The sequence below is a fragment of the Muntiacus reevesi genome, chromosome 3, assembly GCF_963930625.1.
Source record: "Muntiacus reevesi chromosome 3, mMunRee1.1, whole genome shotgun sequence".
Classification (NCBI taxonomy): Eukaryota; Metazoa; Chordata; class Mammalia; order Artiodactyla; family Cervidae; genus Muntiacus; species Muntiacus reevesi.
Genome location: NC_089251.1, coordinates 268059905 through 268084364, shown reverse-complemented (window position 1 = coordinate 268084364; position 24460 = coordinate 268059905). Strand labels below are relative to the sequence as shown.

Sequence of the window (24460 nt, the reverse complement as noted above, 5' to 3'; positions counted from 1 at the left end):
TGCCTCAAAAACCAAAAACACACTTGAAACATATGAAAAAATAGAAAACCTAAGTCAAAAAGAGATGTCTATTAAAAAAAAAAAAAACCAAATGGAAATTTTGGAACCAAAATAAAAAGTTCGGTGAAAGGGCTCAACAGTAGAATGAAAAAAAAAAAAAAAAAAAAAAAATTAAAAGCTAGAAGTTGCCCGATCTGAATAAAGACCAAAAATACACTGCAAAAAATAAAATCGCACTGGACTAAAACTATGCCAGAAGGATTCACCAGCACATTACATGAAGCAGCAAAAAGGCTCAGTAAACTCAAAGACAGGGCACTGTAATTCACCTAATCAGAGAAACAAAAAGAAAAAAGAATGAAAAACATGTGAAAATAGCTTAAGGGGTATATGGCACAACCTCAAGCAGACTAACATTTGCAGGGCCCCAGAAGGAGAAGAGACGGAGAAAGACGCGGAGAAGTGACCTGGTGTAACGCGGGTACAAACCTGCCGAACTGGGGAAGGAAGCAGACACTGAAATCTAGGAGGTCCAGGTAGTCTATACTTAAAATGGGTAACCGACAAGGGCCTACTGTAGGTAATGGCACGTGGGACCTACTCAGTGTTATGTGGCAGCCTGGATAGCAGGAGGGGAGTCTGAGGAAGAATGGATACATGAGCGTGTATGACTGAGTCCCTCTGCTGTTCACCTCAAACTGTCACAACACTGTTAATCAGCTATACCCCAAAACAAAACAGTTTTTTAAAAATAAATGAGTCATCTATATTCAGTTGACAAAAGACTATCTTCAGACATAAGGACAACACACAGACTGAAAATGAAGGGATGGAAAAAGATATTCCATGCAAATGAAAACCTAAAGAAACCTGGGGTACCTACACTTAGATCAGATAAATAAGAGTTTAAAACAAAACTGTAATAGGGGACAAAGAAGAGCATTACATAATGATAAAGACGTGAGTCCACCAAAACGACTAACATTTGTAAAAGTTATACACCTAACATAGGCATAACCATATACAAAGCAAATCTTAACAGACCTAAAAAGAGAAATCAATTGCTATACAGTAATAGTACAGGACTTTAGTACCTCACTTACATCAACAGATAAATAAATCACTCAGACAGAAAAATCACTAAAATAACATCAGACTTAAAGGACAATGTAAGACCTGATGGCCTTAACAGATAATATACAGTTCATTCCATCCAAAAGTAACAGAATACACATTCTTCTCAGGTGCACATGAAACATTCTCCATAACAGAAAACACATTAGGCCACAATAAACTTCATTAGACAGAAATCACATCAAGAATCTTTCCAAACTATAAAGTTATGAAATTGGAAATCAATTACAAAAAGAAAACTGGAAAACTCACAAACACATGGAGATGCAACAACATGCCACTGAAGAATAATGAGTCAATGAAGAAATCAAGAGAAATTTTTAAAAAATACCTTTAGACAAAGGAAAACGGAACTGCAACCTACCAAACTTACCAGATACAGCAAAAGCAGTTCTAACACGGAAGTTCAGAAAGATAAATGTCTACCTCAAAAAAAGAAAAAGAAAAAAAGAAAACTCTCAAACAAGAAACGAAATAACCTAAGTAAACACCTCAATAAACTAAAAAAAAAGGAAATGAAATGAAAAGAAAGAACAAATGAAGCCCTAAGTTATTAGATGGAAGGAAAGAACAAACGCGAGAGTGGGAACAATTGAAAGAGAATAAAAAGATGATGTAAAAGATCAATAAAACCAACAGCTGTTTTTTGAAAAGATAAACAAAACTGACAAACTGTTAGCTAGAATCACCAAGAAATAGAGAGGACCCAAATAAATAAAATCATACATATAAAAGGAAATGTTACAACTGGCACCAGAGAAATACAATTATACAACAACAAACTTTAGAGATTAGATGAAATAAATTCCTAGGAATATACAAAATTTCAAGACTGAATCATAAAGAGATAGAAAATATGAACAGACCAATAACCTGTAAGGAGACTAAATTAGTCATCAAAAACCTCCCAACAAACAAACTCCAGAACCAAAGGGCTTCACTGGGGAATTATGCAAAACCTTCAAAGAAGAATTAATTCTAATTCTTCTCAAATTCTTCCAAGAATAAACAAAAAAAGAAAAAAAAAGGAGGGAATACTTCCAAGCTCATTTTATAAGACCAGGATTACCCTGATACCAAAAACAGACAAGACAACCACCAGAAAAGAAAATTTCAGGACAATTACCCTGACGTTCACAGATGCAAAAATATTCAACAAAATATTCACAAAAGAATTCAACAATACATTAAAAGAATCATACATCATAGTAAAATGGGACTTATTCCAGGGATACAAAGATATATCAACATCCACAAATCAATCAATGTGCTATACAATAGTAACAAACTGAAGGATAAATATCATATAATCACCTCAATAGATGCAGAAAAAGCATTTGCCATAACTCAATATACATTTATCATAAAAACTCTCAACACAGTGGGTAGAGAGGGAACACACCTCAATGTAATAAAGGCTATAAATGATAAGCCCAGAGCTAACACCACACTCAATGCTGAAAAGCTGAAACATTTCCTCTAATATAAGGAACAAGACAAGGATGCCCACTCTCACAACTTTTTTTCAACACAGTATTTGAAGTTCTAGCCACAGCAAAGAAGAAAAAGTAAATCAAACTGTAAAGGAATAAGTAAAACTGTCACTGCTTGTAATGTCATGATGTCATACACAGAAAATCCTGAAGACACTCAGAAGAATTATCAGAACTCGTCAATGAATCTGGTAAAGTTTTAGGACACAAAATTAATAAACACAAACCTGTTGCATTTCTATTCACAAACAGTGAACTACCAGAATGAGAAATTAAGAAAAAGGGTCCTATTGACAACTGCATCAAAAAGAATATATATATATTTATATATATATTTATATAAATTTATATATAAATATATATATTTATAAATATATAATATTCTTTTTGATATATATAAATATATATAAATATACATATATATAAATTTTATATATATTTTATATATATTGATATATATTTTTATATATATTTTATATATCTATATAAAATACCTAGGAACAAATCTAAGGAGGCAAAAGAACTGTAGTTAAAAAACTGTAAGACACTGATAAAGGAAACTGACAACGTAAGACATACAGTGCTCATATAACCCAAGAATTAATATTATTTAAATGACCATACTACCTATCTACAGATTCAATGCAACTCCTATCAAAATTTCAACGACATTTTTCAAAGAACTAGAACAAAATAATCCTAAAATTTGTACAGAAATATTAAAAAAAAAATCTCAAATAGTTAAAATATTTTTGAGATAGAACAAAGCTAGAGGTATCATGCTCCCTCATTTTAAACTATAAGACTTATATGAAAGACCTGAAGCCATGAAACTTCTAGAAGAACAAGGCAATATGCTTTTTGACACTGGTCCTAGCAGTATCTTTCTGGATATGTTTCCTCAGGCGAGGGAAACAAAAGCCAAAATAAACTAAGGGGACTACATCAAACTAAAAAGCTTCTGCACAGTGAAGAAAACTATCAACAAAATGATAAAGCTGCCTACTGAATGGATGATATTTACAAACAGTATAGCCAATAAGGATTAACGTACAAAAATTCATTCAACATTAAAACAAAAAAACCAACTGAAACAAAAAATGGGCAGAGAAACCCACAATTCTAAAAGACACATGCACCCCAATGTTTGTTGTGGCACTATTTACAATAGCCAGGACATGGAAGCAACCTATGAACGAATAAAGAAGTACATATGTGCAATGGTACATATATACAATGAAATATCACTCAACAAATGTGACTCAGTTGAACTGAGGTGGATGAACCTACAGCCTATTATACAGAGTGAAGTAAGTCAGGAAGAGAAAAACAAATATCATGTATTAACCTTGGACAGTAAGGAGATCAAACCAGTCCATCCAAAAGGAAATCAACCCTGAATATTCACTGGAAGGACTGATGCTGAAGCTCCAATACTTTGGCCCCCTGATGCAAACAGCTGATTCACTGGAAAAGACCCTCATGCTGGGAAGGATGGAAAGCAGGAGAAGGGGACAACAGAGGATGAGATGGTTGGATGGCAACCATCTTAAATGAGGTAACTAGACTAGTCAACGGAGAAGGCAACGGCACCCCACTCCAGTCCTCTTGCCTGGAAAATCCCATGGACGGAGGAGCCTGCTAGGCTGCAGTCCATGAGGTCGCAAAGAGTCAGACATGACTGAGCAAATCTAAGGAGGCAAAAGAACTGTAGTTAAAAAACTGTAAGACACTGATAAAGGACACTTTTCACTTTTATGCATTGGAGAAGGCAATGGGAAGCCACTCCAGTGTTCTTGCCTGGAGAATCCCAGGGATGGGGTCGCACAGAGTCGGACACAACTGAAGTGACTTAGCAGCAGTAGCAGTAGACTAGTCAAAATCCTAAAAACAGAAAGTGATTTCCAAGGTAACAAAGGGAAGTTTCAGTTCGGGAAGATGAAGAGACTCTGGAAATGGATGGTATACAACAGTGTGAATGTATTTAATGTCACTGAATGGTTCTCTCAAAAGTGACTGAAATGGTAAAATGTATGTTATACACAGTTACTGAAATATAAACTTGGAGGAGGAAATGCCAACCCAATCCAGTACTCTTGCCAGGAAAATCCCATGGACAGAGGAGTCTGGTGGGCTACAGTCCACACACTGGCAAAGAGTCAGACACACCAAGTTACTGAGCACACTACTAAACATATAAAAATTTAAGTTTAATTTTTTAAAATCCCATGACAAAAATAAAGTTCATCTACTCTATCTAGAAAACGAATGCCAAACCGTTCATATCAAAGAACGAGAAGCTCTGAAGACCATCGTACCTGGTTGCTTGCCCCATACCCAGCTCTCTAGGATTGACTTGGCCCGATACACAGGTGCAGGAGTTTCTTCCTCTTCTTTTTTCTCTCTGTCATTCAGATCTTCTTTCTTTGTTCCAATCTGAGTATCAACACCATCGTCTGGAAAATGTTTTATAAATTTAAGTATATAAATTGCTTTTTAAAATGTAACATAACACTTGCCAGTCTCTTTGCAAATTTTCACCCAAAAAATGGAAAAGTTAAGTTGCAACACACATCATTAGCTGACCATTTGACAATTGGGAAGAAAAAATTACATGACTCATCAACATAACAAACAGTGTGATTTAAGAAGTAATGAATGGCCGGCCCAGTGAACTCCATTAATTTGAAAAATCAAAATATCACTCAAACTGTTCTTTGACGTATGTCTTCCAAGATATTCCATCATTTTCCTACTATATTTCTCAACTAAAAAACTTAGTCTTTGTATTAACATTAATTTTATCCAGTGATTCCCAATTGCAGTGTGTCCACAAGGCAAGGAGGGCATTGAATGGGAATATGACTGAAAAATCATCTTCAACTCTATACAGTGCCCTACCCCACACCAACTGAGAACCAATGTTACACAGGGCCACCACCACTGAAATAATAATTCAGGAATGCTGCAATACAAAAGTAAACAGAGTACCACAACTTTAGGCCACTGACAAGTTGGCCTAAGAAAAACTGTTATGAAACTCCTCACTTAGCAAGTTAAGAGAGAACTAATATTAACCTTGAAGTGTTAAATGTATCCTATCCTAGAAGACCGCTACTAAATGAACCATTTTCTAAATAATAGAAACTATTTTCTAAATAATAATTAGAAATAGACACTTGACCCTTGAACAACATGTGCAGTCAAAAATCCACAGCTCTTCCGTATCCAGCAATTCAAACCACCGATCACGCAGTACCATAGTACTTACTACTGAAAAAAAATCTGCTCACATGCGGACCTGCATAGTTCAAACCTGTGTTGTTAGTTAGCATCCACTATTACATCTAAATCTGTGAGAAAACAGTGTATCATATCACAAAAAGTAAAGAGTATCTAAAACCAACAAGGGATAAAAGAAACTCCGACATTCTATGAGAAAAATATCAGATGTCCAACAGAAGCAACGCCAAAAAGCTAATGCCATGAAAAGATACTAAATTCATGCTTACAAAAAATATAACTTAAAACAATGAAATATTACTTTACACTCAGCAAATTCACAACTGTTCAGTTCAGTTCAATCGCTCAGTTGTGTCCAACTTTTTGTGACACCATGAATCGCAGCACACCAGGCCCCTCTGTCCATCACCAACTCCCCGAGTTTACTCAAACTCATGTCCATCGAGTCAGTGATGCCATCCAGCCATCTCATCCTCTGTCATCCCCTTCTCCTCCTGCCCCCAATCCCTCCCAGCATCAGGGTCTTTTCCAATGAGTCAACTCTTCACATGAGGTGGCCTAAGTATTGGAGTTTTAGCTTCAGCATTAGTCCTTCCAGTGAACACCCAGGACTGATCTCCTTTAGGGTGGACTGGTTGGATCTCCTTGCAGTCCAAGGGACTCTCAAGAGTCTTCTACAACACCACAGTTCAAAAGCATCAGTTTTTCGGCACTCAGCTTTCTTCACAGTCCAACTCTCAAATCCATACATGACCACTGGAAAAACCATAGCCTTGACTAGACAGACCATTGTTGGCGAAGTAATGTCTCTGCTTTTTAATATGTTAACTAGGTTGGTCATAGCTTTCCTTCCAAGGAGTAAGCGTCTTTTGATTTCATGGCTGCAGTCACCATCTGCAGTGATTTTGGAGCCCCAAAAAATAAAGCCTGACACTGTTTCCACTGTTTCCCAATCTATTTCCCATGAACACTGTTAGAAAGCTAAAATAAAAGCTCCAAGGCAGGACCTTCTATTCCTTTTCCAGTTGGTTTTGCTCTCTGTTTCCCAAGGGCCTAGAACAACAGATGCCAGGGAATAAGCCTTCGATGATGAGTCCAATAACTAAATAATGCCAAGTGTCAGGAGAAACGTGGAGCTGGAGACACAAATCTTCAGACACAGCTGTGGGAGAGTCGAGCCCACAGCCCACCTGGAGAGCAATCTAGCACACGGAAGGTTCAGCAGTCGCCTCCGGGCACTGTGCCCACAGAGCTCTCACATAGGCCTGTGACCTGGGGGACTTGGAAACAAACACTCACAGCAATCTCAGGCACCCCAGACATAACTTATAATGTGTGAACACTGTACACTAGTTACACTAGTATGTTTTAAATACTAGTGCATTTAAAATAACATAAAAACAAAAGCATTAGACAGAAAAACACTTAAAAATATGGATTTGGAAACAGTGTGTCAGGAACTGACAAGTATAATTAACTCAACGTTCTGCCCCTGAAGCCAAAGAAAAAGCCCTTGTCACAGTATACTACTTATGTCCCATTCTCTCAACGTCATGCTATAACTATGGTTAACGGTACCTCTATTATTTACAGAAACATCAAGGGAATCCCTGGCAGTTCAGTGGTTGGGACTCTGCACTCTCACTGTCAAGGGTTTGGGTTCAGTTCCTGGTCAGGGAATGAGATCCTGCAAGCCACGCAACGTGGCCCAGAAGAAAAAGTAAAAAAACAAAAAAAATCCAACAAAACATAGATCATTTTTGTAATGTAACTAAAGAGCCTCTTGATGAGGTGAAAGAGGAGAGTGAAAAAGCTGACTTAAAATTCAACATTCAAAAAACTAAGATCATGGCATCCAGTCTCATCACTTCATGGCAAATAGATGGGGAAAAAATGGAAACAGTGACAGACTATTTTCTTGGGCTCCAAAATCAATGCTGACGGTGACTGCAGCCATGAAATTAAAGCTGCTTCTTCCTTGGAAGAAAAGCTATGACAAACCTAGACAGCATATTAAAAAGCACAGACATTACTTTGCCAAAAAGGTCCATACAGTCAAAGCTATTGTGTTTCCAGTAGTCATGTATGGACTGAGAGTTGGACCATAAAGAAGGCTGAGAGCCTAAGAATTGATACTTTTGAATTGTCCTATTAAAGAAGACTGTTGAGAGGCCCCTCGACTGCAAGGAGATCAAACCAGTCAATACTAAAGGAAATCAACCCTGAAGAGGCATTGAAAGGACTGATACTAATGCTGAAGCTCCAATACTTTGGCCACCTGATGCAAAGAGCTGACTCATTAGAAAAGACCCTGAAAGGGAGAAGGGGATGACAGAGGAAGAGATGGCTGGATGGCATCACCGACTCAGTGGACATGAGTTTGAGCAAAGCTCCGGGAGGTGGTGGAAGACAGGGAAGCCTGGCATGCTGCAGTCCATGGGGTCGCAGAGTCAGACAGGACTGAGCGGCAGCAACAACTTAAAAACAATGTTCCAATATCCAAAAAAGACAGGTAAGAGAAACAGAAACAGAAAACAAACAGTAAGATGACAAGTCTTAGAGTCTAAACATAGCATGAATTATACTATAAATGACCTGAACACAAAAGATGGACTGTCACAATGGATTTTCTAAAAATGACCCAACTACATGCAATCTCTAGAAAACTCATTTAGAATATAAAAATATAAGGAGATTAAAAGTAAATGAATGGAAAAATATATATACCAAACAATACTAATCAAAAGGAAGTTGAAATGACTATTTTAATATCACATAAAATGGATGCCAGAGAAAAGAAAATTATTGGAGATAAAGAGGAATATAACACAATAATAAATCAGTAAATTCACCAAAGAAAACATAACAAGCTTACATGTGTATGAAGTCAAAATAAAGCCCCAAAACATACAAAACAAGAACTAAAAGGAAAAATGGACAAATCCACAATTATGTTAGAGATACCAATACTACCCTGTCAGTAACAAAACAAGCAGAGAGAAAACCAGCACTGATAAGGAACTGAAAATCATAAGCATAAACCAAACAGATGTGATCAACACTTTATACAACAAGGCATCCAACAGGAGTAGAACATGCCTTCTATTTGAAGTATACATTGAATATTCACCAAGACAGACCACATTTCACAAAGGCAGGACTTAAGAAGGGGCACAAAAATGAAACAGCACAAGGAAAGTGAAAATAAGCTGAAGTGTACAATACAAAGTGCCTGGCCATACAGCAGAGCGTTATTCTTTTTAATCCTTACAAAACGATTTTTCCAGCAGGCAGGCTTCTGTCTCCTGCTCACAGATGCAGAAGACACGGCATCTCACAGTACAGTTCAGGCAAACAGCGTGGGCAAGAACGCAGTGTAGGCTGTAACTGCTAGGCCCTACTCACCCACAGGGTCTGTCTACAAGGCTGGGGGCAAACTCCAGCCTGAAGCTGGCTTATGTATGGTCTGAAAGCTTAGAAAAGATTTCACATTCTTAAATCGTTGAAAAGTATCAAAAGAATATTTTCTAATGAAAACATTATAAAAACTTCACATTTCAACGTTTACTGAGTTTTGTGTATGGCTGCTTTGGCACAACTGCAGGGTCCCAAAAGTGGGTCCCCCGGCCCTTTAGAGAAAGTCTGCCAACCTCTGATGCAAACCTCATTATAAACATTACAAATAAAAACGAACACAAAATGCTCATATAACATCAGCAACATAATCTTTCATCACCAGGAAGCAGACAAGAAGCACCAGTTTTACTCTCAAGAGCATAAACAAGAACATTTACAACAGCAAAAGCAGGAGGAAGTCACTTGAGGATACAAAAACCACCAAGGAGAGCTCCACAACCAGCTCTGAGACAACAGGTTAAGCATGTCATCTCTTCTCTCCATCACCACAGGGCTCAAAGTTTACAGACAGCAAACAAACAGAGCAGAAACTGCTACGGAACACACACACCCCACAGATTAGGGAATGATGGGGACAGGGGAGAGGGGGAGCTGACCCTACTAAGGCTCCAAGGTAACACCCTGCAGGGGGAGAGCAGGTTTCAGGAGATGAAACGAGGACTAGAAGACTCTAACACTCTCCTGTTCTAGCACAGCAAGATTTTTCACAACCACCCGAAGAGATGTCCTCTCAAAGCACTGTCAGAAGGTGCTAGGTGCAGGACCTACAGAAAGAGGAGTTCTTGTTTGGTCACTATGCTTGAGGTCCAGGGTAAGCAGTAGGCTAGAGGTACACGCAGCCCCTCTGTGCAGGTCTCCCCACACAGGCAGGGGCCACAGCTGGAGCAGCACTCCTAAAACAGCCCAGGGCCACCATCAGAGACTCCTGCTGCTCAACAGAAGTTCAACTGTGTTTCATTTTCACTTTAATCACTACCTTGAAGAAAGCTTGTTCACTAATACAGGCTTCTCAATTAAAAAAAAAAGATCGTAATTAAAAAAAAAAAAGAACTATAGGCATCTAAGAACATTCCCCTTCATGGATCACAGCCTTGTCATTGTGAAGGGGCTTGCCTAACACAATGAATCTATGACCAAAACCATGCCAGGTCACCCAAGACAGACAGGTCTCAGTGAAGGGTTCTGACGAAACATGGTCCACTGGAGGAGGAAATGGCAATCCACTCCAGTAATCTTGCCTGGAAAACTCCACGAAGAACATGAAAAGGCTTTTAAAAAGATACGACGCCAAAAGATGAGCCCCCCCAGGTGGGAAGATGTCCAATATACTATGATAGATGACCCCCCCAGGTTGGAAGATGTACAACATGCTACTAGGGAAGAGCAGACGGCAATTAAAGAATGAAACAGCGGGGCCTAAGTGGAAACAATGCTCATCTGTGGAGGTGTCTGGAGGTGAAAATAAAATCTGATGCTGTAAAGAACAATACTGCACAGGAACTTGGAATGTTAGGCCCATGAATCAAGGCAAATTGAAAGTGGCCAAGCAGGAGATGGAAAGATTGAACATTAATACCTTAGGAATCAGTGAACTAAACTGGACAGGAATGGGAGAATTTAACTGAGAAGACCATTATATTTAATACTGTGGGCAAGAATCCCTTAGAAGAAATGGAGTAGCCCTCATAGTCAACAAAAAGAGTCCAAAATGCAGTATTTGGGTCCAATCTCAAAACTGACAGAATGATCTTGGTTCATTTCCAAGGCAAACCATCCAACATGACAGTAATGCAAGTTTACTCCCCAACCACTGATGCCGAAGAAGGCAAAGTTGAGCAGTCCTATGAAAACCCACAACACCTTCTAAAACTAATACCAAAAAAAGATGTCCATTTCATCATAGGGGATTGGAATGCAAAAGCAGGAAGTCATAAGATACCCAGAATAACAGGCAAGGTTGGCCTTGGAGGATAAAACGAAGCTGGGCAAAAGGCTAACAGTTTTGTCAAGAGAACACGCTGATCATAGCAAACACCCTATTCCAACAACCTAAGAGATGACTCTACATATGGACATTGCCAGATGGTCAACATTGAAATCTGATTATGTTCTTTGCAGCCAAAAATGAAAACGCCAAGAGAAATATCAACAACCTTGATATGTAAATGATACGACTTAATGGCTGAAAATGAAGAGAACTAAACAGCCTCTTGAGGGTGAAGAGCAGAGTCAAAAAAGCTGGCTTAAAACTCAACATTCAGGACCGACTGACGGGAGGGACGGGAGGCAAACAAGATGGCGCAGACTCAGGGCACCAAGAGGAAAGTCTGTTACTATTACGACGGGGATGTTGGAAATTACTATTATGGACAAGGCCACCCAATGAAGCCTCACCGAATCTGCATGACTCACAATTTACTCCTTAACTATGGTCTCTACCGGAAGATGGAAATCTATCACCCTCACAAAGCCAATGCTGAGGAGATGACCAAGTATCACAGTGATGACTACATTAAATTCTTACGCTCCATCCGTCCAGATAACATGTCTGAGTACAGCAAGCAGATGCAGAGATTCAACGTTGGTGAGGACTGTCCAGTATTTGATGGCCTGTTTGAGTTCTGTCAGCTGTCTACTGGTGGCTCTGTGGCAAGTGCCGTGAAACTTAATAAGCAGCAGACGGACATCGCTGTGAATTGGGCTGGGGGCCTACACCATGCAAAGAAGTCCGAGGCATCTGGCTTCTGTTATGTCAATGATATCGTCCTGGCCATCCTGGAACTGCTAAAGTATCACCAGAGGGTGCTGTATATTGACATTGATATTCACCACGGCGATGGCATGGAAGAGGCCTCCTATACCACAGACCGAGTCATGACTGTGTCCTTTCATAAATATGGAGAGTACTTCTTCCCAGGAACTGGGGACCTACGGGATATTGGAGCTGGCAAAGGCAAGTATTATGCTGTTAACTACCCTCTCCGAGATGGGATTGACGACGAGTCCTATGAGGCCATTTTCAAGCCGGTCATGTCCAAAGTAATGGAGATGTTCCAGCCCAGTGCAGTTGTCTTGCAGTGTGGCTCTGACTCCCTGTCTGGGGATCAGTTAGGCTGCTTCAATTTGAGCATCAAAGGGCATGCCAAGTGTGTGGAATTTGTGAAGAGCTTCAACCTGCCTATGCTGATGCTGGGAGGAGGCGGCTATACCATCTGTAATGTCGCCCAGTGCTGGACATATGAAACAGCTGTGGCCCTGGACACGGAGATCCCTAATGAGCTTCCATACAACGACTACTTCGAATACTTTGGACCAGATTTCAAACTTCATATCAGTCCTTCCAATATGACTAACCAGAACACTAATGAGTACCTGGAAAAGATCAAACAGCGACTGTTTGAGAACCTGAGAATGCTGCCCCACGCACCTGGGGTCCAAATGCAGGCCATCCCCGAGGACGCCATTCCAGAGGAGAGTGGCGATGAGGATGAAGAAGACCCTGACAAGCGCATCTCAATCTGTTCCTCAGACAAACGAATTGCCTGTGAGGAAGAGTTCTCCGACTCTGATGAGGAGGGAGAAGGCGGGCGCAAGAACTCTTCCAACTTCAAGAAAGACAAGAGAGTCAAAACAGAAGATGAAAAGGAGAAAGATCCAGAAGAGAAGAAAGAAGTCACAGAAGAGGAGAAAACCAAGGAAGAGAAGCAAGAAGCCAAAGGGGTCAAGGAAGAGGTCAAGTTGGCCTGAAGAGACCTCTCCAGTTCTGGCTTCTTGCCAAATCCCCACCTTTATCCCACAACCCTTCAGATTTTATATTTTCTATTTCTCTGTGTATTTATATAAAAATATATTAAATATAAATATCCACAGGGACTAGAAAGGAACCAGGGCCCTGAGGTCAGAGCACACATTAGGTGAGCTTTTCTAGTAGCTGCCTTGCAACCCATCCCTCCCAAACTCTTGAACCCTAACGGGTACTGGGTAAAAGGGATCCGCTTAAGCAGCCATAGGACAAAATCTTGAAGTGCCTGCTTCATAGCTTTGAAAAGGTGCCCTTACTGAGCATTTGAGAAGGGGTAGCTGGGTCTTCAGGGACTTCCTGTTGTTTTTAGGCTCTTAAGGTAACATTGGCCAGTTTTAGATTGGTTCTGTTCTCATGCCTGCCCTCTCTGTCTTCCCCCAACCATCTAGTTTCCTTTTTGAGATACTATATTCATTTTTGTGAGAATCTTTGTAATAAAATGGTACATTTCTATTAAAAAAAAAAAAAAAAAAAAACCCAAAACTCAACATTCAAACAACTAAGATCATGACATCTGGGAACATCACTTCATGGAAAATAGATGGGGGAAAAATGGAAACAGTGAGACTTTTATTTTCTTGGGCTCCAAAACCACTGCAGATGATGACTACAGTCATGAAATTCAAAGATGTTTGCTCCCTGGAAGGAAGTTATGACAAACCTAGACAGTGTATTAAAAAGCAGAGACATCACTTTGCCGACAATGGTCATACAGTCAAAGCTGTGGCTTTTCCATTAGTCATGTACTGATGTGAGAGTTGGACCATAAAGAAGGCTGAGCATGGAAGAATTGATTTTTGAATTGTGGAGCTGGAGAAGACTCTTGAGAGTCCCTTGGTCAGCAAGGAGATCAAACCAGTCAATCCTAAAGGAAATTAACCTGAATATTTGCTGAAGCTCCAATATTTTGGCCATGTGATGGGAAGAGCCGACGCACTAGAAAAGAATCTGATGCTGGGAACGAGCGAGGGCAGGAGAAGGGGGTAACAGAGAATGAGATGGTTAAATGGCATCACCAACTCAACGGACATGAATTTAAGCAAAGTCAGGAGAAAGCGGAGGACAGAGCCTCCAGACTGTGCTACAGTCCGTGGGGTCACAAAGTCAGACATGACTAAGTGACTGAACAACAACAATCTAAATGTATTACTGAAAATTCTCCATGAAAATGAAACAGGAGTGGGGGATGGGGGTGGGTACACGTGTGCTGGTGGCAGGGGGAGACTGATTTATTTTAAGGAGTTGGCTTCCACAATGGCGGAAGTTCAACTCCAAAAACTGAAGAGAAAGCAAGCAGGGTGGGGACCAAGGAACACTTGATGTACAGTTTTGAGTCCAAAAGCAATCTGGAGGGAAAGTTTCTTCTTGCTGGAAGAAAGTTAGTCTTTTCTCTAGTCAGGCACTGCAAGTGACTGGATGAGGCCCACCCACATTATGAAGTGCAATTTGCTTTACTCAAAGTCCATGGATTTACGTGTGAATTTCATTCAAAATTCACATTCATAGAAACATCCAGAATAATATTTAATCAAACAAATATCTGGAGAACATGGCTTGGCAAAGTTGATACATAAAATAAACCATTACACTAAAGATCTCAATTAACAAAATTAATTAAAACTAAAAGGAGATACTTTAAGATGGTGGAGGAATAGGACAGGGAGACCACTGTCTCCCCCACAAATTCATCAAAAGATCATTTGAATGCTGAGCAACTTCCACCAGACAGCATCTGAACACTGGCCGAGGACACCAGGCAGCCAGAAAGGCAGCCCATTCTCCTTGAAAGGAAGTAGGACAAAGCACAAAAGACAAAGAGAGACAACAGAGGTAGGGATGGAGACCTGTCCTGGGGAGGAAGTCCTGAAGCAAGAGAAGTTTCCACACAGTAGGAAACCCGCTCACACACATTTGTGGGGAACTTCTGGAATCTCAGGGGCAACGTAACCAGGAAGAAAAAAACAACCCGCAGAATACACGGCTAACTACAACTGTGGAAACAAAAACTTTCCCGAGAAAGGCTCTAACCTAACAGCCTAACGCATAGCCTGGCCGGCTCACAGAACAAAGGACTGAGGGAACACCAAAGGAGAATACCTGAAGGCAGAGGCAGGCTTGCCAGAGCTGGAAGGCAAGGGGCTGCTACAATCTCAGCCCCAGAGATGACATCTTCCACCAAACGGTGAGGAGGCTCCCAGCTGCTAATGACAACTTCCTGAGATCCCAGATAGCTGACATCTGCCAGGAGGGTTGAGGGTGAGCTCAGTTCTCCAGAAGAGATACCCTGCGCACCTGGGGAACCGAGCGGCTGGGATGGGGCAGGCGGGGGGGGGCGGGAGTGGGGGCGGTGCGTGAGACACAAGCCCACTGCGGACAGCGTGCTCAGCAAGCACCTGGGGGCCTGAGCTGCTCGGACCAGCAAAGGGCACAAAACATACAGAGACCGAGCCAGAAGTGGGTCTGAGCGTCTCCTGTGGAGGGATGGGTCAGCAGTGGCCTGCCACAGGGGCTCTGGGTGCAGCAGACCTGGGTATGGCATAAAACTTCCTGGTGGAGGTCACCATTAACCCCACCATAGAGCCGCCACAACTTAAACAGGACTGAGGAAACAGACTCTTCAAGGGCACAAACAAGACCTTCTGCGCACCAGGAATCAGGAGAAAGGAGCAGTGACCTCCCCAGTTACTGACCCAGACATGCCTGTCACTATCCAGCAGTCTCTGGCAGGGGCTAGATTCAGCAGTGGCCTGATTCAGGGTCGGGGGCAATGAGTGCCACAGTGTGCATGGGAACTTTTGAAGGAGGTCACCGTTATCTTCATTACCTCCACCATAATTTGGCCTCAGATCAAATAACAGGGAGGGAACACACCCCTGCCCATCAACATAAATTTGGACTGAAGATTTACTGAGCATGGCCCTGCCCATCAGAACAAGACCCAGTGTCCCCTCAGTCAGTCCTTCCCATCGGGAAGCTTCCATAAAGCTTCTTATCCCTATCTATCAGAGGGCAGACAGAATGAAAACCACAATCACAGAAAACTAACCAAACTGATCACATGACCACAGCCCTGTCTAGCTCCATGAAACTATGAGCCATGCTGTGTAGAGCCACCCAAGATAAACAGGTCATTGCGGAGAGTTCTGATGAAATGTGGTCCACTGGAGAAGGGAATGGCAACTCAGTATTCTTGCTTTGAGAACCCGATGAACAGTATGAAAAGGCAAAAAGGTATAACACTGAAAGATGAACTGCCCAGGTCGGTAGGTGCCCAATATGCTACTGGAGATCAGTGGAGAAATAACTCCAGAAAGAATGAAGAGATGGAGCCAAAGCAAAAAAAAACACCCAGCTGGGGATGTGATGGGGATAGAAGTAAAGCCTGATGCTGTAAAGAGCAATATTGAACAGGAACCTGGCATGTTAGGTCCATGAGTCAAGGCAAATTGGAAGTGATTAAACAGGAGACGGCATGAGTGAACATCAACATTTTAGGAATCAGTGAACTAAAATGGACCAGAGTGGGCGAATTTAATCCAGATGACCATTATATCTACTATTGTGGGCAAGAATACCTTAGAAGAAATGGAGTAGCCATCATAGTCAACATAAGAGTCTGAAATGCAATACATGGATGCAATCAAAAACAACAGAATGATCTCTGTTCGTTTCCAAGACAAACTATTCAATGTCACAGTAATCCAAGTCTATGACCTGACCAGTAATGCTGAAGAAGCTGAACTTGAACAGTTCTATGAAGACCTACAAGACCTTCTAGAACTGACACTCAAAAAAGATGTCCTTTTCATTAAGGCGACTGGAATGGAAAAGTAGGAAGTCAAGAGACACCTGGAGTAACAGGCAAATGGCCTTGGAGTACAAAACGAAGCAGGTCAAAGGCTAACAGAGTTTTGTCAAAAACGCACTGGTCACAGCAAACACCCTCTCGCAACAACACAAGAGAAGACTCTATACATTGACATTACTAGATGGTCAATACCGAAATCAGACTGACTATATTTTTGCAGCCAAAGGTGAAGAAGCTTTATTCAGTTTAGTTCAGTTTAGTCGCTCCGGTGTGTCCGACTCCTTGCAACCCCATGAGCTGCAGCACACCAGGTCTCCCTGTCCAAAACCAGGACCTGGAGCCTACCCAAACTCATATCCACTGAGTCGGTGATGCCATCCAACCATCTCATCCTCTGTTGTCCCCCTCTTCTCCTGCCCTCAATCTTTCCCAACATCAGGGTCTTTTCAAATGAGTCAGTTCTATGCATCAGGTGGCCAAAGTATTGGAGTTTCAGCTTCAACATCAGTCCTTCCAATGAATATTCAGGACTGATCTCCTTTAAAACTGACTGGTTGAATCTCCTTGCAGTCCAAGGGACTCTCAAGAGTCTTCTCCAATACCACAGTTCAAAAGCATCAATTCTTGGTGCTCAGCTTTCTTTATAGTCCAACTCTCACATCCATACATGACCACTGGAAAAACCATAGCCCTGACTAGATGAACCGTTGTTGGCAAAGTAATGTCTCTGCTTTTTAATATGCTGTCTAGGTTGGTCCTAACTTTCCTTCCAAGGAGTAAGTGTCTCTTAATTTCATGTCTGCAAACACAATCTGCAGTGATTTTGGAACCCCCCAAAAAAAGTCTCTCACTGTTTCCATTGTTTCCCCATCTATTTGCCATGAAGTAATGGGACCTGATGCCATGATCTTAGTCTTCTGAATGTTGAGCTTTAAGCCAACTTTTTCACTCTCCTCTTTCACTTTCATCAAGAAGCTCTTTAGTTCTTCTTCACTTTCTGCCATAAGGATGGTGTCATCTGCATATCTGAGGTTATTGATATTTCTCCCGGCAATCTTGATTCCAGCTTGTGCTTCTTCCAGCCCAGCGTTTCTCACGATGTCCTCTGAATATAAGTTAAATAGGCACGGTGAAAATATACAGCCTTGACGTACCACTCATTTGGAGTTTCCTATTTGGAACCAGTCTGTTGTTCCATGTCCAGTTCTAACTGTTGCTTCCTGACCTGCATACAGGTTTCTCAAGAGGCAGGTCAGGTGGTCTGGTATTCCCATCTCTTTCAGAATTTTCCACACAACAACACAAGAGAAGACTCTACACATGGACATCACCAGATGGCCAACACTGAAATCAGACTGATTATATTCTTTGCAGCCAAAGATGGAAAAGCTCTATACAGTCAGCAAAAACAAGACCAGGAGCCAACTGTGGCTCATATCATGAACTCCTTATTGCCAAATTCAGAATTAAATTGAAGAAAGTGGGGAAAACCACTAAACTATTCAGGTATGACCTAAATCAAATCTCTTATGATTATATAATAGAAGTGACAAATAGATTTAAGGGACTAGCTCTGATAGACAGAGTGCCTGATGAACTATGGACAGAAGTTTAGGACATTGTACATGAGACAGGGATCAAGACCATCCCCAGGGGAAGAAAGATGGCTGCGGCCTAAGCGGAGGCCCGTTGGAGGCGTAGAGGGCGCTCAGGCCATGCTCGCGGATCCTGGGTGAGGGGAGGGAGGCCGCTCCTGGCCACACTTGCAGCCTATCCCGCAGCGCAGACCCTGGCGGCCATGGCCTCCAGGCAGGCTCCCCTCTGTGGCCTGGCTCCTTGTTGCCCCTGGCTCCTGGGCATTGTCCTTCTGATGGATGCGTCTGCCTGGCCTGCCAACCACTCGTCTGCTCGAGAGAGAGCAGGTAATAGGGAGGAAAATGAGATCCTGCCCCCAGACCATCTGAACGGGGTGAAGCTGGAGATGGACAGTCACCTCAACAAAGATTTCCACCAGGAGGTCTTCCTGGGCAAGGATATGGATGACTCTGAGGAGGACTCAGAGCCTCAGAAGAGCCAGAGGAAGCTGATGGTCATCTTCTCCAAGGTGGATTTGAACACCGACAGGAGGATCAGCGCCAAGGAAATGCAGAACTGGATCATGCAGAAGACGGCTGAGAACTTCAAGGTGGCTATGGCCGAGAGCAGGGCACACTTCCGAGCCATGGACACCAATGGTGACAGCCACGTATCTTGGGATGAGTACAAGGTGAAGTTTTTGGCGACCAAAGGCCACAGTGAGAGAGAAGTTGCTGAAAAGATAAAGAATAAGTGGGACCTGAACATCGATGAGGAGACACAGGAAGTCCTGGAGAACCTCAAAGACCGCTGGTATCTGGCGGACAACCCGCCCCCAGACCTGCTGCTGACGGAGAGCGAGTTCCTGTCCTTCCTGAACTCCGAGCACAGCCGCGGCATGCTGCAGTTCATGGTCAAGGAGACCATCCGGGACCTGGACCAGGACGGTGACAAGAAGTTCTCGCTGTCTGAGTTCATCTCTCTGCCCGTGGGCACCGTGGAGAACCAGCAGCACCAGGATGTTGATGACGGCTGTGTGCAGGATAGGAAGAGAGAGTTCGAGGAGCTGATCCACGCCAACCATGATGGGATCGTGACCACAGTGGAGTTGGAGGACTACATGGACCCCATGAACGAGTTCAGCGCCCTCAATTTGGCCAAGCAGATGATCGCTATCGCTGACGAGAGCCAGAATCACTACCTGGAGCCCGAGGAGGTGCGGAAGTACAGTGAGTTCTTCACAGGCAGCAAGCTGGTGGACTACGCCCGCAGCGTGCACGAGGGATTCTGAGCCACTGCCGCATCCCCCCCACCCCCCGCCGCAGCACCTCTCGGGCTGCCCGCACTCTGATTCCAGTGTAATCGCTGCATCTCGCTTCTGAGAACTCACAGCCCTGCTGCAAGAGGCACTGACCACAGCAGGGCGGCGGGCTCCCCCACAGTGGGAAACGACGAAGCTCCTGCTGTTCCCTGGAAAACTGAAAGGTGAAGCCCTGCTGGAAACCGGCAGCCAGTGGCCAGGGTGGGGCAGGGTGCTGGGTAGGGCTGTGAGAGCCGCCAGCCCACGGCCTTCAGTCTCTGGAGCATGAATACTGGTGACAGGAACCACATTAATTTACTTCAAAATATTAAAAAAAAAAAAAAAAAAAAAAGACCACCCCCAGGAAAAAGAAATGCAAAAAAGCAAAATGGCTGCCTGAGGAGGCCTTACAAATAGCTGAGAAAAGAAGAGAAGCAAAAAGCAAAGGAGAAAAGGACAGTTATACCCATTCGGATGCAGAGTTCCAAAGAATAGCAAGGAGAGGTAAGAAAGCCTTTCTCAGCGATCAATGCAAAGAAATAGAGGAAAACAATAAAATGGGAAAGACTAGAGATCTTGTCAAGAAAATTAGAGATACCAAGGGAACATTTCATGCAAAGATGGGCTCATTAAAGGACAGAAATGGTCCTTAACAGAAGCAGAAGATATTAAGAAGAGGTGGCAATAACACACAGAACTATACCAAAAAGATCTTCATGACCCAGATAACCACATGGTGTGATCACTCACCTAGAGTCAGACACCCTGTAGTACCTTCCTAAGTCAAGTGGGCCTTAGGAAGCACCACTACAAGCAAAGCTAGTGGAGGTGATGGAATTCCAGTTGAGCTATTTCAAATCCTGAAAGATGATGCTATGAAAGTGCTCCATTCAACATGTCAACAAATCTGGAAAACTCAGCAGTGGTCACAGGACTGGAAATAGGTCAGTTTCATTCCAATCCCAAAAAAAGGCAGTGCCAAAGAATGCTCAAATTACTACACAATTGCACTCATCTCACACACTAGCAAAATAATGCTCAAAATCCTCCAAGCCAGACTTCAACAGTACATGAACCATGAATTTCCAGATGTTAAAGAGATGGGAATATCAGACCACCTGACCTGCCTCCTGAGAAATCTGTATGCAGGTCAAGAAGCAACAGTTAAAACTGGACGTGGAACAGACTGGTTCCAAATTGGGAAAGGAGTACGTCAAGGCTGTATATCGTCACCCTACTTATTTGACTCATATGCAGAGTACATCATGAGAAATGCTGGGCTGAATGAAGCACAAGCTGAAATCAAGATTGCAGAAGAAATATCAATAACCTCAGATATGCAGATAACACCACCCTTATGGCAGATAGTGAAGAAAAACTAAACAGCCTCTTGATGAAAGTGATAGAGGAGAGAGAAAAAGTCGACTTAAAACTCAACATTCAAAAAATTAAGATCATGGCATCTGGTCCCATCACTTCATGGCAAATAGATGGGGAAACAATGGAAACAGTGACAGACTTTATATTTTGGGCTCTGAAATCACTGCAGATGATGACGACAGACATGAAATAGAAGAGGCTTGCTCCTTGGAAGAAAAGCTATGAAAAACCTAGACAGCATATTAAAAAGCACACAAATTACCAATAAAGATCTGTCTAGTCAAAGCTATGGCTTTTCCAGTAGTCACGTATGGAGGTGAGAGCTGCACTATAAAGAAAGCTGAGCACCAAAGAATTGATCTTTTGAACTGTGGTGTTGGAGAAGACTCTTGGAGAATTGCTTGGACTGCAAGGAGATCAAACCTTGTGGGAAGAAACTCACTCTTTACTGAAAACTCCATGTTAGCTTTTGAATGCTATTACCTCGGTATGCAATATAGGTTGTTTTTCTTTTAATTTTATGACAAATTCTATTCCAAAGTGGCCATAGAGACATTGTACAGAATCTGATCATTGTTTCAGGTAAAGTAAAAATGGATAAAAGCAGTATTTCTAGTGAACATATTTTCAGATAATGTGATTTCAAATGTTGATTTAAAATGTAATAAATATTGATGAACTTATTTACAAATCAGAAACAAATTTAGACACAGAAAACAAACATATGGTTACCAAAGGCGAAAGAAGGGGATAAATTAGATAAAACAACAAGATCCTACTGTGTAGTACAAGGTACTATATTTGGTATCTTGTAATAGCTATAATAGAAAAGAAAAAATAATAAAAATTGAACACAGATCTTCTATATTATCTATTTTGAAAAGTTTATATATTCACAACTATAGGGGAGATTTTTTAACAAGAACCACTTTATTTGGAGGCAGTAAAAAAATCCATTTATAACATAATAAACAAACCTTCCCTCAATTTCTTCAGTTAGTTCAAAGAACAAAACCTCTGACTTAATCAGAACTTACATTTAACCTTAAATATTCTAAAGTCCATCCATGTCAACTCCTCCCCACCCCTAGCTGCATGCATGTAGGATCTCAGTTTCACAACCAGGGATCAAATCCAGGGCCCCTGCATCAGCGGTTCAAAGTTTTAACCACTGGAGAACCAAGGAAATCCCATCCACATCAACGCTGGATTGACATCCAGTCAATCCCAAAGGAAATCAATCTTGACTATTCATTGGAAGGACTGAAGCTGAAGCTCCAATACTTTGGGCACCTGATGCAAAGAGCTTACTTATTAGAAAGGCTCTGATGCTGGGAAAAATTGAGCACAGGAGGAGAAGGCGGTGGCAGAAGATGAGATGGTTAGATAGCATCACTGATTCAGAGGACATGAATCTGAGCAAACTCTGGGAGATAGTGAAGAACAGGGAAGCCTAGTGTGCTGCAGTGAATGGGGTAGAAAAGAGTTGAGAGGACATAGTGACCAAACAACAACTACAACAACCTTAAAAGCAGTGCTTAAGTCTTTCTTTAATGAAAAGATGTTCACCCCAATATTAAACTGATTCCACTGACAGCTAATGTGTTGAACGAACAGAGATCATTCTGTCATTTTTGAGACTGCTTCCAAGTACTACGTTTCAGACTCTTTTGCTGATGATGAGGGCTACCCCATTTCTTCTAAAGTATTCTTGCCCACAGTAGTAGACACAACGGTCCTCTGAATTAAATTCGCCCATTCTGGTCCATTTTAATTCACTGATTCCTAAATGGTCGATGTTCACTCTTGCCATCTCCTGTTTGACCACTTCCAATTTACCTTGGTTCATGGACCTAACATTCCAGGTTTCTATGCAGTAGTGTTCTTTGCAGCAATGGACTTTACTTCCATTACCAGTCACATCCACAACACAGCGTTGTTTTCACTTTGGCTACATCTCTTCATTCTTTCTGGAGTTATTTCTCCACTCTTCTCCAGTAGCATACTGGGCACCTATGGCCTGGGGAGTTCATCTTTCAATGTCATATCTTGTTGCCTTTTCATACTGTTCATCAGGTTCTCAAAGCAAGAATACTGGGTTGCCATTCCCTTCTCCAGTGGAGCACATTTTGTCAGAACTCTCCACCATGACCTATCCATTTTGGGTGGCCCTATGTGGCATGGCTCATAGTTTCATTAAGTTAAACAAGGCTGTGATCCATGTGATCAGTCTGGCGGGCTTTCTGATTGTGGTTTTCATTTCGTCTGCCCTCTGACAGGATTGTGGAAGCTTCCTGATAGGAGAGACTGACTGTGGGGGAATCTGGTCTTGTTCTGACAGCTAGGCCATGCTTAGTAAATCTTTAATCCAATTTTCTACTGATGGACAGGGCTGTGTTCCCTCCCTGTTGTCTGACAAAGGCCAGGCTATGGTGGGGTACAGTGGTAATGGTGAACTCCTTCAAACAGACTTAGGCCCCCACTGTTGTACTCAGTGCTCCTGACCCTGCAGCAGGCCAGTGTCAACCCACGCCTCCACCGGAGACTCCTGAACGCTCACAGGTAAGTCTGACTCAGTCTCCTGCGGGGACACTGCTCCTTTCTCATAGATCCTGGTGAGCACAGAGTTTTGTTTGTGCCCTTCAAGAGTCTGTTCCCCAAATCCTGTGGAAGTTCTATAAGCAAATCCCACTGGCCTCCAAACTCAAATTCCTTGGGGGTTCTCAGTCCCTTTGCTGAATCCCCAAGTTGAGAAATTTGTTGTGGGTCCTAGAACTTTCTTAACAATGCGAGAATTTCTTTGGTATAATTGTCCTGCAGTTTATGGGTCATCTGTTTGGCAGCTCTATGGGGGGACTAATGGCAACCTCCTCCAAAAGGGCTCATGCCACACGCCACGTGTCCCAGGTCTGCTGCAGCCAGAGGCCCTGTCACTGCAGCAGGCCACTGCTGACCCATGCCTCTGCAGGAGACACTCACACACTCAAAGGCAGGTCTGGCTCAGGCTCTGTGGGGTCTCTGGGTCCTGGTGCATACAAGGTTTTATTTGAGCCCTCTGAGCGACTCTGGTGGGTATGGGGTTTGATTCTAAAAGCAAATTCTCCCCTCCTACCGTATTATGGGGGCTTCTCCTTTGCCCTTGGACATGGGGTATCTTTTTTTGGTGGGATGCAACATTCTCCTGTTGATGGTTGTTCAGAATGATCTCTGTTCATTTCCAAGGCAAACCATTCAGTATCACAGTAATCCAAGTCTATGACCCAACCACTAACACCAGAGAAGTTGAACGGTTCTATGATGACCAACAA

At 42.3% G+C, this 24460-nt stretch overlaps 2 protein-coding genes and 1 pseudogene across 7 annotated transcripts in view; 2 read left to right on the top strand and 1 right to left on the bottom strand.

The window, feature by feature from the left end:
* Window positions 1-24460, bottom strand: part of HERC2 (HECT and RLD domain containing E3 ubiquitin protein ligase 2) — a 242569-nt gene that overhangs the window by 193192 nt on the left and 24917 nt on the right. For all 6 annotated transcript variants that reach the window (XM_065932020.1, XM_065932015.1, XM_065932017.1 and 3 more), the window contains one exon: window positions 4946-5083. In XM_065932020.1, the coding sequence (XP_065788092.1) occupies window positions 4946-5083 (138 nt within the window). The remainder of the gene's footprint in view (window positions 1-4945; window positions 5084-24460) is intronic.
* Window positions 11554-13464, top strand: LOC136163541 (histone deacetylase 1 pseudogene; annotated as a pseudogene).
* On the top strand, window positions 18558-19769 carry LOC136163540 (45 kDa calcium-binding protein-like). Its single transcript, XM_065927958.1, has one exon. The coding sequence runs from the start codon at window positions 18696-18698 to the stop codon at window positions 19761-19763; it is 1068 nt and encodes a 355-aa protein (XP_065784030.1). The 5' UTR covers window positions 18558-18695; the 3' UTR covers window positions 19764-19769.

What these genes read in the sequence shown, in the direction of transcription:
- LOC136163540 (XM_065927958.1), top strand. Translation starts at nt 18,696, where the DNA reads ATGGCCTCCAGGCAGGCTCCCCTCTGTGGCCTGGCTCCTTGTTGCCCC.